The sequence below is a fragment of the Arachis duranensis genome, chromosome 10, assembly GCF_000817695.3.
Source record: "Arachis duranensis cultivar V14167 chromosome 10, aradu.V14167.gnm2.J7QH, whole genome shotgun sequence".
Taxonomy (NCBI): domain Eukaryota; kingdom Viridiplantae; phylum Streptophyta; class Magnoliopsida; order Fabales; family Fabaceae; genus Arachis; species Arachis duranensis.
Window position 1 is genome coordinate 26,263,874 of NC_029781.3, and position 14,307 is coordinate 26,278,180.

A 14,307-nucleotide genomic window follows, 5' to 3' on the forward strand; every position below is an offset into this window, starting at 1 on the left:
CCCGGCGAGCCAACCAGAAAATATTTGGACCGGTTCAACGATGAGTGTTTAGAGATTGACGGCCTAACTGACTCGGTGGCCAGTTTGTGTTTGACTAATAGACTTCTGAATGAGGATTTCAGGAAGCATCTCACCACGAAGCCGGTGTGGACGATGCAAGAGATCCAAAGTGTGGCTAGGGAATATATCAATGATGAAGAAGTCAGTTAAGTCGTGGCAACCAACAAGCGGCAGCCCAGCTACAATCAACCCCGATAGCACGGTAGCGGGGAAAGGCCGAAGGTACATGCCAGAGATGGCGCGCCTGCCAAGACATTCAAGCCGTTTTCCCGAGTCAGAAAATTCACCAATTACACCCCCCTCACTGTCTCCATTGTGGAAGTGTATCAGCAAATAGCTGAGAAGAGAATTCTGTCGATACCCTGACCTCTAAAGGACAGAACAGGGGGGAACAAGAACCTTTATTGTGATTATCATAAGGGCTTTGGACACAAGACACATGATTGTTTCGACCTGAAAGATGCACTAGAGCAAGCGATTCGAGACAAAAAGCTAGCCAAATTCTTCCACCTCATCAGGGAGCCGAGGAGACGAGATCACGGCTGCAAGGGAAAGGACAATACCCGCACAGTGAAATGACATTAAGAGCTAGAGGACAACGAGCACGGCCTTACCATAGTAAACATGGTAACAGCCAGAGACGCGACTCTAAAGTCAAGGTCGGCACACAAGAAGGACACCAAAGTCCTGGCGGTCTCCTCATACCTGGCACGAAGCTCCAAGAGGGTTCTGTCCGTCTCATTCGGCCCGGAGGACCAGTGGTTTGATGAGGTCCCGAAAAACCCCATGGTTATCACAACCAGAGTAGGAACTGACCTGATCAAGAGGGTCCTCGTAGACACCAGGGCCGACTCGAATATCATGTTTCGCAACGGGAGGCTGATTTGAGTACTCACCAGCATGGTGTAGTAGGGTTGGGCGATCACTTTATCAAGCTTAACGGGATAATCTCCCTACCGGTCTCCGTAGGACAGGGGCAAGGGAGAAGGTCGGTAATGGCGAAGTTCGTGGTTCTACGAGACTCCACGGCCTACGACGTCATCCTGGGAAGAAAGACTATCAACGATCTCGAGGCAGTGATCAGTACAAATATGTTAGTAATGAAGTTCATCGCTGATGATGGATTCGTGGGGTCCATAAGGGGGACCTCGAAACGGCAGTCGCTTGCAACAATGCCAGTCTCTTCTTGAGAAAAAAATCCAAAAAGGCATCAGGAGTATTCCTCGCTGACCTGGATGCTAGGGTTGGCGACTCCGAGGAGAAGTTCACCTTCATTAATAGAAACCTCCCGCACCAATTGAAGGAACCCCTAATGGAAATGATCAGAGCCAACGGCGACCTCTTTGCCTTGACGCCAGCCGACATGCCAGGGATAAATCCCACCTCATGTCCCACCATCTGGCCGTCAAGACGGCAGTCAAACCAGTAGCACAGATGAGGAGGAAAATGTCGCAAGAAAGAGCAGAGGAGGTGGCCAGGCAGACAGCAAGCCTTCTCGAAGCAGGATTCATACGGGAACTCGACTACTCGACTTGGCTGTCGAATGTAGTTTTGGTTAGAAAGCACAATGGAAAGTGGATTACTCCGACCTTAACAAAGCATGTCCCAAAGACTCCTATCCCCTCCCAAACATAGATGCACTCGTCGACGCAGCGGCGGGATATCGGTATCTGAGCTTCATGGATGCGTATTCCAACTATAATTAGATACCGATGTACCAACCAAACGAGGAAAAGATAGCATTCATAACACTAGGAGGAACGTATTGCTACAAGGTGATGCCATTCGGGCTGAAGAATGCAGGAGCCACCTACCAAAGGCTGATGAACAAGATATTCAGCGACCTGACGGGTAAAACGGTGGAAGTGTACGTGGATGATATCCTGGTAAAGACCGCTCGACCCGATGACCTCACAAGCGACTTGGAAAATGTGTTTGCCTCCCTCTAACAACATGGCATGAGGCTCGACGCACTTAAATACGCCTTTGCCATGGAAGCGGGAAAATTCTTGGGGTTTATGATAACCTAAAGAGAGGTAGAGGCCAACCCAGAAAAATGTGAAGCGATACTCCAGATGAAGAGCCCAGGATGCATCAAAGACGTTTAGAGGTTGATAGGAATGCTCACAGCGTTATCTCGGTTCCCCGGAGCATCGGGTGTTAAGGCATTACCATTCTTCAACTTAATGAAGAAAGGGATAGCCTTTGAGTGGACCCCGGCATGTGAGGAAGCATTCGAGCATTTCAGAAGAATACTAGCAACACCGCCTGTCCTCGAAAAGCCCAAAAACGGCGAAACATTATACCTGTACTTGGCCATAACGGATGAAGCCATGGCAGCAGTTCTGGTGCGAGAGGAAAGAAAGGCCCAACAACCAGTATACTTTGTGAGCAAAGCACTACAAGGAGCAAAACTTAGATACAGCAAATTAGAGAAGCTAGCACTCGCGCTCCTGACCTCTTCCCATAGGTTACGACAGAACTTCCAAAGTCACAAAGTGGTCGTAAGGACAGATCAGGCAATTCGCCAGGTCCTCCAGAAGCCCGATTTGGCGGGAAGAATGATGACCTGGGCTATTGAGCTATCCCAGTACGACCTGCAATATGAGCCCAGGCACGCGATCAAAGCACAAGCCATGGCCGACTTCTTGGTAGAAGTGACGGGGGATGCAACCGAGACACCGACCATAAGGTGGAGGCTCCACGTAGACGGAGCCTCCAACCAGACGTTCGACAGAGCAGGGATAATCTTGGAAAGCCCAAGTGGGATTATTTACGAATATTCAATCAAGTTCGAATTCCCAGTGTCAAACAATCAAGCGGAGTATGAGGCCCTTCTGGGCGGATTAGTCCTAGCTAAAGAAGTCGGAGCAACAAGACTTGAAGTGTGTAGCGACTCGCAGGTCGTTACTTCTCATATCAAGGGGACCTACCAAGCCAGAGACCCCCTGTTACAGAAATATCTGGAGAAGGTCAAAAAGCTAAGTGAACAATTTGAGGAGGTCATGGTCCAACACGTTCCAAGAGAAAGGAACACTCGAGCAGACCTCCTGTCCAAGTTGGCGAGCACCAAACCTGGGACGGGCAACCGGTCTCTCATTCAAGGGCTGATAAAAGAGGCAGCGGTTGCCCTCCACATAACAAAGGAAGATCCCTCCTGGATGAACCTGATCACCAACTTCTTGGAAATCGGCAAGCTCCCTGGTGATGAGAAGTCGGCCAAAGCATTAAGAAGGGAAGTGGCCAAGTATGCGATCATACAAGGTCAATTGTTCAAGAAGGGACTCAGCCAACCCTTGCTGAAATGCCTACATCCAAGCCAAACAGGTTATGTGCTCAGAGAGGTCCATGAAGGGTGCTATGGTCACCACATTGGGGGCAAAGCACTAGCGAGGAAGCTTATCAGAGCTGGTTATTACTGGCCACCGATGATGAAGGACTCTAAAGAGTTTGTGAAGAAGTGCATGAAATGCCAGGAGAACACAAATTTCCACAAAGCGCTGGCAACCGAGCTAAATCTGTTGACGTCTTCCTGACCTTTCTCACATTGGGGAGTCGACCTCTTGGGTCCCTTCTCGGTAGGCTCAGGGCAAGTCAAGTACCTTATAGTTGCTATCGACTATTATACCAAGTGGATAGAGGCTGAGCTGCTGGCCAGCATATCCTCATCCAATTGCCGAAAGTTCATGTAGAGACAGATAGTAACTCGATTCGGCATCCCTGAGGTTATAATCTCTGATAACGGGATGCAGTTCACTGATAAAAAGTTTGGAGAGTTCCTCGCCGGCCTGGGCATAAAGAAAAAGTTCTCACCTGTAGAACACCCCCAGACGAACGGCCAAGTTGAGGCCACCAATAAGGTCATCTTGTTAGGCCTCAAGAAGCGGCTAGATCAGAAAAAGGGAGCATGGGCGGACGAACTCGCTTCAGTCCTCTGGTCCTATTGCACAATCCAGCAATCGTCCACCTGGGAGACCCCTTTACGACTAACATATGGGGTGGATGCTATGATACCCGTAGAGGTCGGCGAGCCTAGCCCGCGATTACTCTTGGGAGGAGTGGAAGAAGTCGTGGAAAAAGACATGGTAGACGAAACAAGAGAGATGGCCCATTTGTCGGAAGCAGCGCTGAAGCAAAGAATGGCCTTGCGCTACAACGCTAAAGTACTCAAGAGAGAATTCGAGCAAAATGACCTTGTGCTGCGACAAAACGACCTCGGATTGCCGACCCCAGGGGAACGTAAGTTGGCGGCGAACTGGAAAGGCCCATACAGGATAAACGAAGTAATCGGCAGAGGCGCCTACAAATTAGAAAGACTCAATGGTAAGAAAGTCCCAAGAACATGGAACACAAGTAACTTGAGAAGGTTTTACCCTTAGATCAGACGACTTACCGGGCTCTGTAAGGCCCGAGTCTTGCTTTATCATCGAATAATTCACTTTTGTCAAGTTCTTACTATTGCCATAGATTTAATTAATTGTCGATTAATGTTTACTTGTGATTAAATTTACCTTTTTATATATACCATCTCAACAAATATCTTACGATACGTAGTAAATGAGGTGAAGATACGGTAGCCCGGGACTGATCACCCCGGGAACAAACCAAATTAATGCCATAACAAACGGCTATAGCATTAATCAAGCCACGACTGGGCTCCACCACATTACCAACACGACGGTAAACGAACATAACTGGCAAGCCAACACCAACAAAACGGTAACAAAACAGAGCAAAAGGCGCTACCAAGTAAGAGTGGAGGAACATTAATTAGAAGCTGACCAGGCGACTACTAAAGCAGTTTAAAGTTTAAATCCAACACAAATAAAAACAAAGTTCACTAAGACACGCGACGAGGTTTACAAGAGTCACAAAATTATAAAATTTACACAAAGATTACAGAGGTCACTTCTTCGGCATGTCGACAATTTTTCCATATCGGATGGTCTTGAAGACCCCAATCGCCAAGGTGTCGAAGTCGGGAGCCACGATCTTCACCTGAGCCTTAAGAGCCTCTTCGATCATCAATATGGCGCTTTTTCCCTGTTTCACGGTCTCCTTGAACTTCTTCTTAAACTTAGCAGCCTCGTCTTGGACAGTCTTAGCCGACGAGACGGCCTCATCTCGTTCTTTCTCCAATGCGACCACCCAACCTTGAGCACGTTAAGTTGACCCTCTGAAGTCAGCTCCCGCTCGGTTAACCGGGAAACGGCTGCATCAGAAGTATTCAATTTTCCCTCAGCAGCTTTGGCCTTCTCCTCGGTAGTCTCGAGCTTCTTATTTGCCTGGGACAGCTGCTCCCGGAGTGTTTCAACTTCAGCTTTGAATTTGTTATTGGCTTTAGCGGAAGATTCGAGCTTCCTCTATAGTGACTGCATTCCTGACAAGGCAAACTCGGCCTTTCTCGCTATCGCAGCGCCGCGAAAAAGAGAACGGTACATCCAACTCGCCTGCCCTAGGAGGTCGGAACCGTAAAAATATTCCTCCGTGCCAGGAAGCAGTTGAGAATCTATAAAGTTCCCGGCGTTGAAGTTCCTCTCCATAACGGTAAGAGCTCCGTCAGGGTTAGAAGACGACCTCTTCCTCTTTGGATTATTTATAATCCTCACATCATCCTCCTCAAATTGCACATTAGAGGTCGAGCTATCGCCAGTACCCACCACCTCACCCTGGGTAGGAGAGACATGCATTTCGTCAGCATTCTGGGCCGACACCTCGGCATCATTGGGGGGAGGCACCACCTGATTCTCATTATTTTCGGGTGGAGCCTCCTGGTTCTTGTTAGCCGATTCCTCGTCGCTATCGCCAGACAAAAAAGTGCTATACAAATTTTCAAGGCTGGTCACTTCGGAAGACATTCCCACTACAATAAAATAGTGAAACCGATTAGTCATGAAATCGACATAACAAATCAAAGCAGTAGCAACGCAAGAAATGCAAGTTAAAGTTACTCACGGATATAATTTCTAGCGACCTCCCGGTTACCCATAAGTAGATGAGGGTTCACGTGGTTTTTCCCAAAAACGGCCAACAACACTTCGGTAATCTTTTTATCCACGGAAGACATCCCTTTGTACGTTACCTTGGTAAAGGCATTCGACCCCACCCCGAAACTACAATATGTCGGGATGAGACGCTGCTCTTCTAACGACAACAAGAAGGGATGGCGACCTTTGGTGGGATGTACCTTGAAATACTTATCCTTGAACCCATGGTAAGAGTCCTCGAACAAACCAAAAATCCTCCGGCCCTTGGCAGATCGGAAGGACATAAACCCTTTCCGAGCCTTCCCCTCTTTGGAAGGATTCGTAAGGGTAAAAAGGAAAAGAAATACATCGACGGACACCGACAGCTCTAAATATTCACACACCATCTCGAAACAACGGATGGAAGCCCAGCTGTTCGAATGCAACTGCAACGGCGCCACGGAACACCGATTTAGGAGTGACATTTAGAAAGGAGAGAAAGGAAGGCGAACCCCCAATTGGGTGAACATTGCCTTATAGAACCAGATCTAGTCGGCAATTCGGGGGGAGTGTAGGTTGAGCTCGTATATCCGCTCATGAGGGGTGGGGATGAAAACATCATAGTTAGCTTCCTTGTTCGTCCCGCCGCACAAGTACTCGACTTGACGAAACTCGGTCAGCTCCTCCACACCTATTTGGTTCGGAGAGTCCTGCAGGTCGGAAGTCATCCAGGCGTACCGGTCGTAAGCCGCACTTGAGGCAGAAGCCCGTGCAACGTGACGTGGGGCCATACCTACAGTGGGGGGCACCACTCAGGTTAGTCTGCAAGGTCGGGAGTTCGAAAAAGTCCAAAAAACTACATTTTGCCTACTCAAGGTCTACAGTTAAGCAAAGCCTAAATCTATGATAAAAAACGAAGTCTAAACACCAAAAGCCTAGAATGGTCACCCCTAATACCTATCTAACACTGAAACTATTCAAGCATGCAACAAAACGCACAGTACACATGTACTAGTAAAATGCAGAAAAATAACACAAAATGCGAAGGCAGAATAAAAGAAGAGAAAGGAAAAGGAAACTTACCAACTAAGCGATGATCGAAGAAGAAATGGGAAAATTCGGGAAAATCTCAAGAAGATAGACAGCACAGGAGAAGACACAGAGCGAAGAGCTTTGGGAGGAATGAAAGGAAATGATGAAAATGTGTTGGCAAGGGAAATTAGGAACCTGAAAGATGAAGAGAAACTGAAAGAAAACCAACTCCAAGAAGCGTGAAAGGCAGGGGTAGAATGGTCATTTCTCGCAGGGTTTTGAATCACCCATAATGAGCATTAAATGTCTGGCACAAAGAACGAGGGAGCAGAAGGCTACCTTTACGAACGAACAAGCCACACACGCGGGAGGCGCGTCCTTTTCACGACTAGCCGACCAAGCGGCCACGCGCAAGGGAGAATGGAACGCGCCACCAACGGCACTCACGGCCATCATTGGCGCGTTGGGGGCACTGTTATGGCCCAACCCAAACGATATGCTGGCTGACCCAATTCACGGACCACCCGACCCAGATGGTCCGATAAACGGGCGTGAGGTGCCCAAAAGTCGACCCGAACACGCGTCCCCCTACAGCTCACCACTACAGTTGTACTAGAAAACTTCGAGGAAGGTGGGTCTGTCCTTGCGGGACCCACCCCTGACAAGGTATATATGGGGAGGGACCTACCCCTCCCCCTAGGTACGTCACTAATAACTTCACTCTCTCACCACTTGTAGATCACACTGACTTGGGTGTAGGAGTGTCTTTGCAGGTGACACCCCCTCGCCACACCCACAGCTCGGGAAGACGGTAGCAGCAACTCCAACTCCGCGAACCGGAACAAGACGAAGAACCCACCTTACCATCTGAGACCTCCCTCGAACCGTCCGGTACCTGACCAACCGAGGAGATACCGAACATTTTGTTAGAAATCACTCATTGAATTTGAATGAAACTCCATCTAAGAGAGTTGTTGAAACTTATTGTTGATTTAGAACATACAAGAACTGTACGTATGTGCATAACTAAGAGTACTAGAGATGCAAAGAAAGAGAAAAGTGCACTTTAGTGAGAGTGCAGACGAACGATTTCTTAAAAAATTGTTCATTTCACATATTTAAAAGTACTTAAAGTATAGTTGTTAAGTTTTAACTATGTGAGTTAGTAGTATTTGTAGTAGAATTGAAATTGGACTATGAAATTTATCGTGATTGTAGTAAAAAAATTTTAAATTTTAAGGTTTAAATGGATCAAATGTATTTAAAACTATTTAAATTGAATTTATGGCAACACTTGCTATTTTTTTAGGAAGTCATATGAGTAAACTAACTGAGGTGTTTTATTATAAAAAATTATCTAGCACAAGGTTTAAATGAATTGCATATAAAAAATTTTGCATGTTCATTTGAGAGTTTAAGATAGTACATAGTAACAATATTTTTATTAGAAAAATTAAAATGTCATGAAAATTATGTTAATAATTATTTTTAGTGCTTTTTTTAATGGCAGAAGTGAAAGTCTAAATGCACTATATAAAAAATTTTGCATGTTTTTTTCGGAAGAATTATAATTAGCATAAATTTAGTATCTCATTTGAAGGAAATTTCAAAAGAATCCATAGTATCAGTTAATAATTAACGTTTTAAAGAATCCTTATTTCTAATAACATGTAATTTTATCGCATAATATACTAAATTTCTTTTAGAAAGGAAGTTGCAACAACTAACTAAAATATTTCTTATAATGTGAATTCATGATCTTATAGAATATCATATGTTGGACAATACAACCGTATGTCATTAAACTTGCAAAATAAAGTTGAACGTGTATATAGAATTTATTTATGTTTTTGACAGGGGATGATGTAAATAAAAAATGGTCCAACACATGTAAACAAGGCAATATTAATGCAATATATACATTTGATCATCTAAGAAGTTTGCGCGTAGCACGGGTCTTACGGGTCTTACACTAATAAATTTAATATTTTATTGTAAAATAAATAAAAGATATATTAAATATAAAATAAAGATGTATAAATAGAAGATTCTAGTATTAAAATAATTAGCTTGTACAAGATGTCTCTGGTACGGGTTGAGAGGAGGATCGGGGACCTGCGGGTCGAGGCGGATGTCGGACTATTCGAGTAGAGCGGCGGGGGGAGGTACCTGCAAAGACACTCCAACGCTCAAGTCAGGATGGATCTCAGAGGTGTAAGGTGTGTGGAATGAATGAATACCTGGAGGGACGTGGGTCCTCTTATTTATAGGTGATGGTAGTTATTTTATCTTATCTTGTTGGGATAAGATAAAGGAGACGTTTGAATTCGAAAGTCGGTTAGGAGCTCCAGAGGGCCGGTTCGGGGCCTTCTGGAAGGAGAGAATGGGTCGAACCCGGGGAACCAGGTTTGGGTTTGGATCCGGGACGGTGGGCCGGATCCGTAACAATTGCCCCCGCAGCGGGAGGGCGAGCGAGGTCGGTCTGTCGCTGGAAGGTATGATGTCTGACCGTGGGCTAGGTCCTTAGTTCTTCTCGGGTGTTCGTTTGGTTCTTCGGATGGAGATCGGTATCTCGGCTCCGGTTTGGCTGAAGGTTCGTCTGACCGTTGCGCTCTTCGAGGCTTTATTAGCTTCTCTTTTCGAGGGGGTCATTTAATACGAGGGGACGTTTCCCTCCTTTACCCCTACGAGTTCTAAGTGTGCCTAGGGTTAATTGTGTCCTTTTGCTCCCTTTTGAAACCGTCTTTAGCTTTTTGTTTCAGTTCCCTCGTTCGTTTCATTTTCTTCTCCATTTTCTCTTCTGAAAGAAAAAACTCTTCATCTGAAAAGAAGCTCCTCTTCTCTCTGTGGTTTTTTGCTTTTTTGGTGCTGCTTTGTTTCTTCTGCTTTTCAAGCTTTCTTCTGCATTACCAGGTTGGCATGCTTCGCTTTCCTTCTTTTTTACTTTGTGAATACTTGTTCTGTCTTTGCCATGCGTTGTTCTACCTGTTTACTTTTTTACTGTTTGTTACTGTGTTTGGTGTTTTTTGGGGGGGGTAGTGTTTTGAGTTTTGGAGGGGCTGAGCGCCGCCGTGTTTGCTTAATAGCGGTGGTGAGCCACCGCGTTGGTTTGGTAGTGGTGTTAGGTTTCTGTCTTGCTTCTGCGTAGGGTCAGTAGGCTGATGGTGGTGCTCTATGCAACGGCGGAGAAATGAGGGTGTGGGAGCCCCAGTAGCCCCCTCCAGGGGCGTTCCCAATCGCTACGGTTGGGTGACTAGCGATGTGTGGGGTGTTCTGTCACGGATGACGGAGGACGATCTTCAGCGACTCCGTGATCAGGGGGCGATCTGTGGTGGTGGTGATGAGGAGGGGCGGTATGAGCTCGTTCTCCCTGATGCCGACGAGCGCGTCTGTTACCTGAACCTTCATTCACCCACCGTGCCGGATTGGATGTGGGTTTACGAGTCGATGTTCACTCGGCTTGGCGTGCGGTTCCCTTTTTTGCCGTTTGTTCAAGATCTACTGAGTCGGTGTTCCGTAGCACCGTCTCAGCTTCACCCGAATAGTTGGGCTGCCGTGCGGTCGTTTGAACTGGTGTTCCGGTATCTCGATCTTCCGGCTTCTGTTCCTGTTTTTCTTTTTCTTTTCTTATGCACTCTTCCGACTAAGGAAGGGAAGCATAAGAAAGGATATATGTCTTTCCGTGCTCAACCTCATCGCCGGATTTTTGGGTTGTTTGAGGATTCTTTTCATGGTTTCAAGTGGGAGTATTTCAAGGTGCGTCCCGTTCAGGGGCATCGTCCGTTTTGGCTGACACTGGAGGGCGAGCGCCGGTTTTCGACGTATTGGAACTTCGGTGCTGGCCCGTCGGTTTTGACTAAGTTTACTTATAATGGTTTATCTCGGGAAGATAAGGATATTGCCCGCGTTTTGTGGCATTTGTTCGGTGAGCGTCCGTTGAATCCTCGAGATATTATGGGGGATCCCGAGGCTTGTCGGACGTATATTGGCGTGTGCTTTGCCCCCCCTTTTTTTGACTTGATTTTTCTTTGGCTTCTTTTCAGTTGAGATGGCCGGTGGGTTGACTTCTTTGGCGAGGCTGAAGGCGGCGATGGGTCGGGAGGAGGGGTCGTCGTCTCCTGTTACTCCCGTCACCAACCCGGCTGTCGGTTCTCAGGCAGTCTCCCATGAGGTCGTTTCGTCGGGGGTGAGGGCCGATGCTCGGGCTTCGCCGGGTTCTATGAACTCGCCTGAGGTTGTCGTGGTTTCGGCTGCCGAGGCTTCCCGAAAGAGAAAGAGGCCCGAGGATCCTAGCAGCGAAACTTTTGAGGAGGAGGGTGCTATGCCCAGTGTGATGGATCGCCGTTTTGATGCTTCTGGGTTTATCGATCAGCACCTGATGCCTAGGACAGAGCCGTTTTTTGATGGCTATGATGTTTCGTTTCAGCCTAAGTCGGTGTACCGTGCGCTTCTCCGATCTGCTGTCGTTGTCCGGAAAGCCGAGCCCGTGATGGCTCAGGTTGACTTGTTGGATAAGAAGCTCCGCCATTCTCAGGCTGAGGTGGCTAAGGTGAAGGAGGAGCTTGAGGCCGCCGTGACTGCGAAGGAGAAGGCAGTGAAGTCTTCTGAGGAAGCCGGGGCAGAGATTCTCCGACTTTCCGAGGTTGAGACTTCGCTTCTTTCCCAGTTGGCGGAGGAGCGTAAGCGGGCCTCTGATGCGGGTTCCCAGACAGCTGTGCTTCTCAGTGAGGTAGAGACCTTGAAGGCCGAGGTTGCTGCCTTGAAGAAGGAGAAGACGGAGCTGCTGGCTGATGCAAAGGGTGCAAGTGTGGCTACTGAGGAGACGATGAGGGCTCAGGCTTTGGTGCTGGCTCCGGGCGTGGACGTGTCCGTGATGGGGGCCTTCAAGACCGTTCGTGGCGGCCAGATCGTCGACCTCGAGTAGTTTCTATCTTTGTCTTTGTTGGGCTTTTTCTTAGAACTGTGTTTTGGATGGCTGCGGGCCGTGTATTTGGGATTCTTGGAACATTGTATTTTCGTTTATAATGGAATGTTTTGGCCGTCCGGGCCTTTTTTGTATGTTCCGTTTGTTATATTTGTTTTTTGGGCCGTCCGGGCCTATGTTCGTTTTTTAAGCTATTCCGTTTGTATTCTATTTGTTTCTTCGGACCGTTGGTTGGTTGGGTTTAGCTTGTGGATATCCGTGTGTTTGGATCTGGGGGGTGATCAGTCCCCCGGTTGTGGCCGTGGTGGGAAATAGTACCCGAAATTGGAACTTAGATGAAAATATTCAAAGACTTTAGGATTCGTAAACCGGGAGGATAAGTACTAAGAACATAAAATAAAGGACAAAAGTAAAATTAGAGATAAAGGGGGCGACCTATTTAGGTCGGTTTAGGCGTAATATCGTCGCAAGTTGGCGGCGTTCCAGGTCCTCGGGACTTCGTTGCCGTTGAGCCGTTCGAGTTTATAGCTCCTTTTCCGATTATAGCCTTGATTCTGTATGGTCCTTCCCAGTTGGGGGTGAGCTTACCTTCTCGTGGGGTCGGGGGACCGATATCGTTTCGTCGTAGGACAAGGTCGTCGGCCGCGAATTCTCGTCGAACGACGCCGTGATTATATCTTAGGCTGATTCTTTGTTTGAGTGCAAGCTCTTTGATGTGAGCTATGCTTCTTTCTTCGTTAATGAGGTCTCGTTCTGCTTCTTCGTCGTTACCTCCGACCGTTTTCCTGGGGCTGGGGTCTCCAATTTCTACTGGGATGACTGCTTCTACGCCGTATGTTAATTGGAAAGGCGTTTCCCCCGTGGTCGTTTGGGGTGTTGTTCGGTATGACCATAGAACCGATCCTAATTCCTCTGCCCACAGCCCTTTGGCTTCGTCGAGCCGTTTCTTGAGTCCTTTAACGATTATTTTGTTTGCGGATTCTACCTGCCCGTTTGTTTGGGGGTGTTCTACTGAGCTAAAGCGATGGGATATGTGTAATCCTTCTAAGAACTCTCTGAATTTTTTGTCGGTAAACTGGGTTTTGTTGTCTGAGATGACGACCTCGAGGATTCCGAATCGGGTGATGATCTGCCGCCAAACGAATTTCCGGCACTGGGTCGTCGTTATGGAGGCCAGAGGTTCGGCCTCGATCCATTTGGTGTAGTAATCTATGTCGACAATGAGATATCTGAGTTGGCCGGGAGCTGTAAGGAAGGGCCCGACGAGGTCGATCCCCCAAGTGCCGAATGGCCGTTCTGGCGATATGGTGCTGAGTTGGTATGGGGCGGCTTGGTGGATATTGGCGTGTCTTTGGCATTTGTCACAGCTTTTTACTAACTGTATGGAGTCTCGAATGATTGTGGGCTAGAAGTAGCCAGCCCTGATGATTTTTTGGGCTAATGTTTTGCCTCGGACGTGGTGACCGCAGCAGCCTTCGTGGATTTCGTGGAGTATGTATTCCGTGTCCCCGTGTTCAACACATTTGAGTAGGGGTTGCGAGAAACCACATTTGTATAGTTGTTCTGCTACGATGGTATAGTTGGCGGCTTCCCCTTTTTATTCGCTTTCCCTCTTTCGGGTCTGGCGGCAAAGTTCCGTCGAGGAGGTACTGTAGAATAGGGTGCGTCCAGGACTCCCGATTTGAGGACGTCAGATGAGCATTGATTGTTGTTGATACAGAAGGTGACTTAACGACCTCCTGAATTAGCGATTTGTTACCGTGTCCCGGTTTGGTACTGGCTAGCTTGGAAAGTAGCTCTGCCCTGGCGTTTCATTCCCTGGGAACATGTTGTATGGTGATGCTTTCGAACCTTTCTTTCAGTTTGTTTACCTTGGTGAGGTATTGTTGGAGCAGGGGATCTCGTGCCTGGTAGCTTCCGTTGATTTGGGAACTGACTACCTGGGAATCGGTATTTACCTCTAGGGCCTTTGCACCAACTTCTCGGGCTAGGGTCAGGCCTGCTAAGAGGGCTGATGAGCGGATAATTTATACGCTTTTTGGCATTGTTTTTAGTATGTTTTTAGTATAATCTAGTTAGTTTTTAGTATATTTTTATTAGTTTTTAGCTAAAATTCACTTTTCTGGACTTTACTATGAGTTTGTGTGTTTTTCTGTGATTTCAGGTATTTTCTGGCTGAAATTGAGGGTTCTGAGCAAAAATCTGATTCAGAGACTGAAAAGGACTGCAGATGCTGTTAGCGCACTCTCAACGGCGTTGGAAAGTAGACATCCTGGGCTTTCCAGCAATATATGATAGTCCATACTTTGCTCAAGATTTGATGGC

At 47.3% G+C, this 14,307-nt stretch overlaps 1 protein-coding gene across 1 annotated transcript; it reads left to right on the forward strand.

Moving 5' to 3' along the window:
* The first annotated feature begins 2,180 nt into the window (after positions 1 to 2,180).
* On the forward strand, positions 2,181 to 3,596 carry LOC107469657 (uncharacterized). Its single transcript, XM_016089036.1, has one exon. The coding sequence runs from the start codon at positions 2,181 to 2,183 to the stop codon at positions 3,594 to 3,596; it is 1,416 nt and encodes a 471-aa protein (XP_015944522.1).
* The last annotated feature ends 10,711 nt before the right edge of the window (positions 3,597 to 14,307 follow it).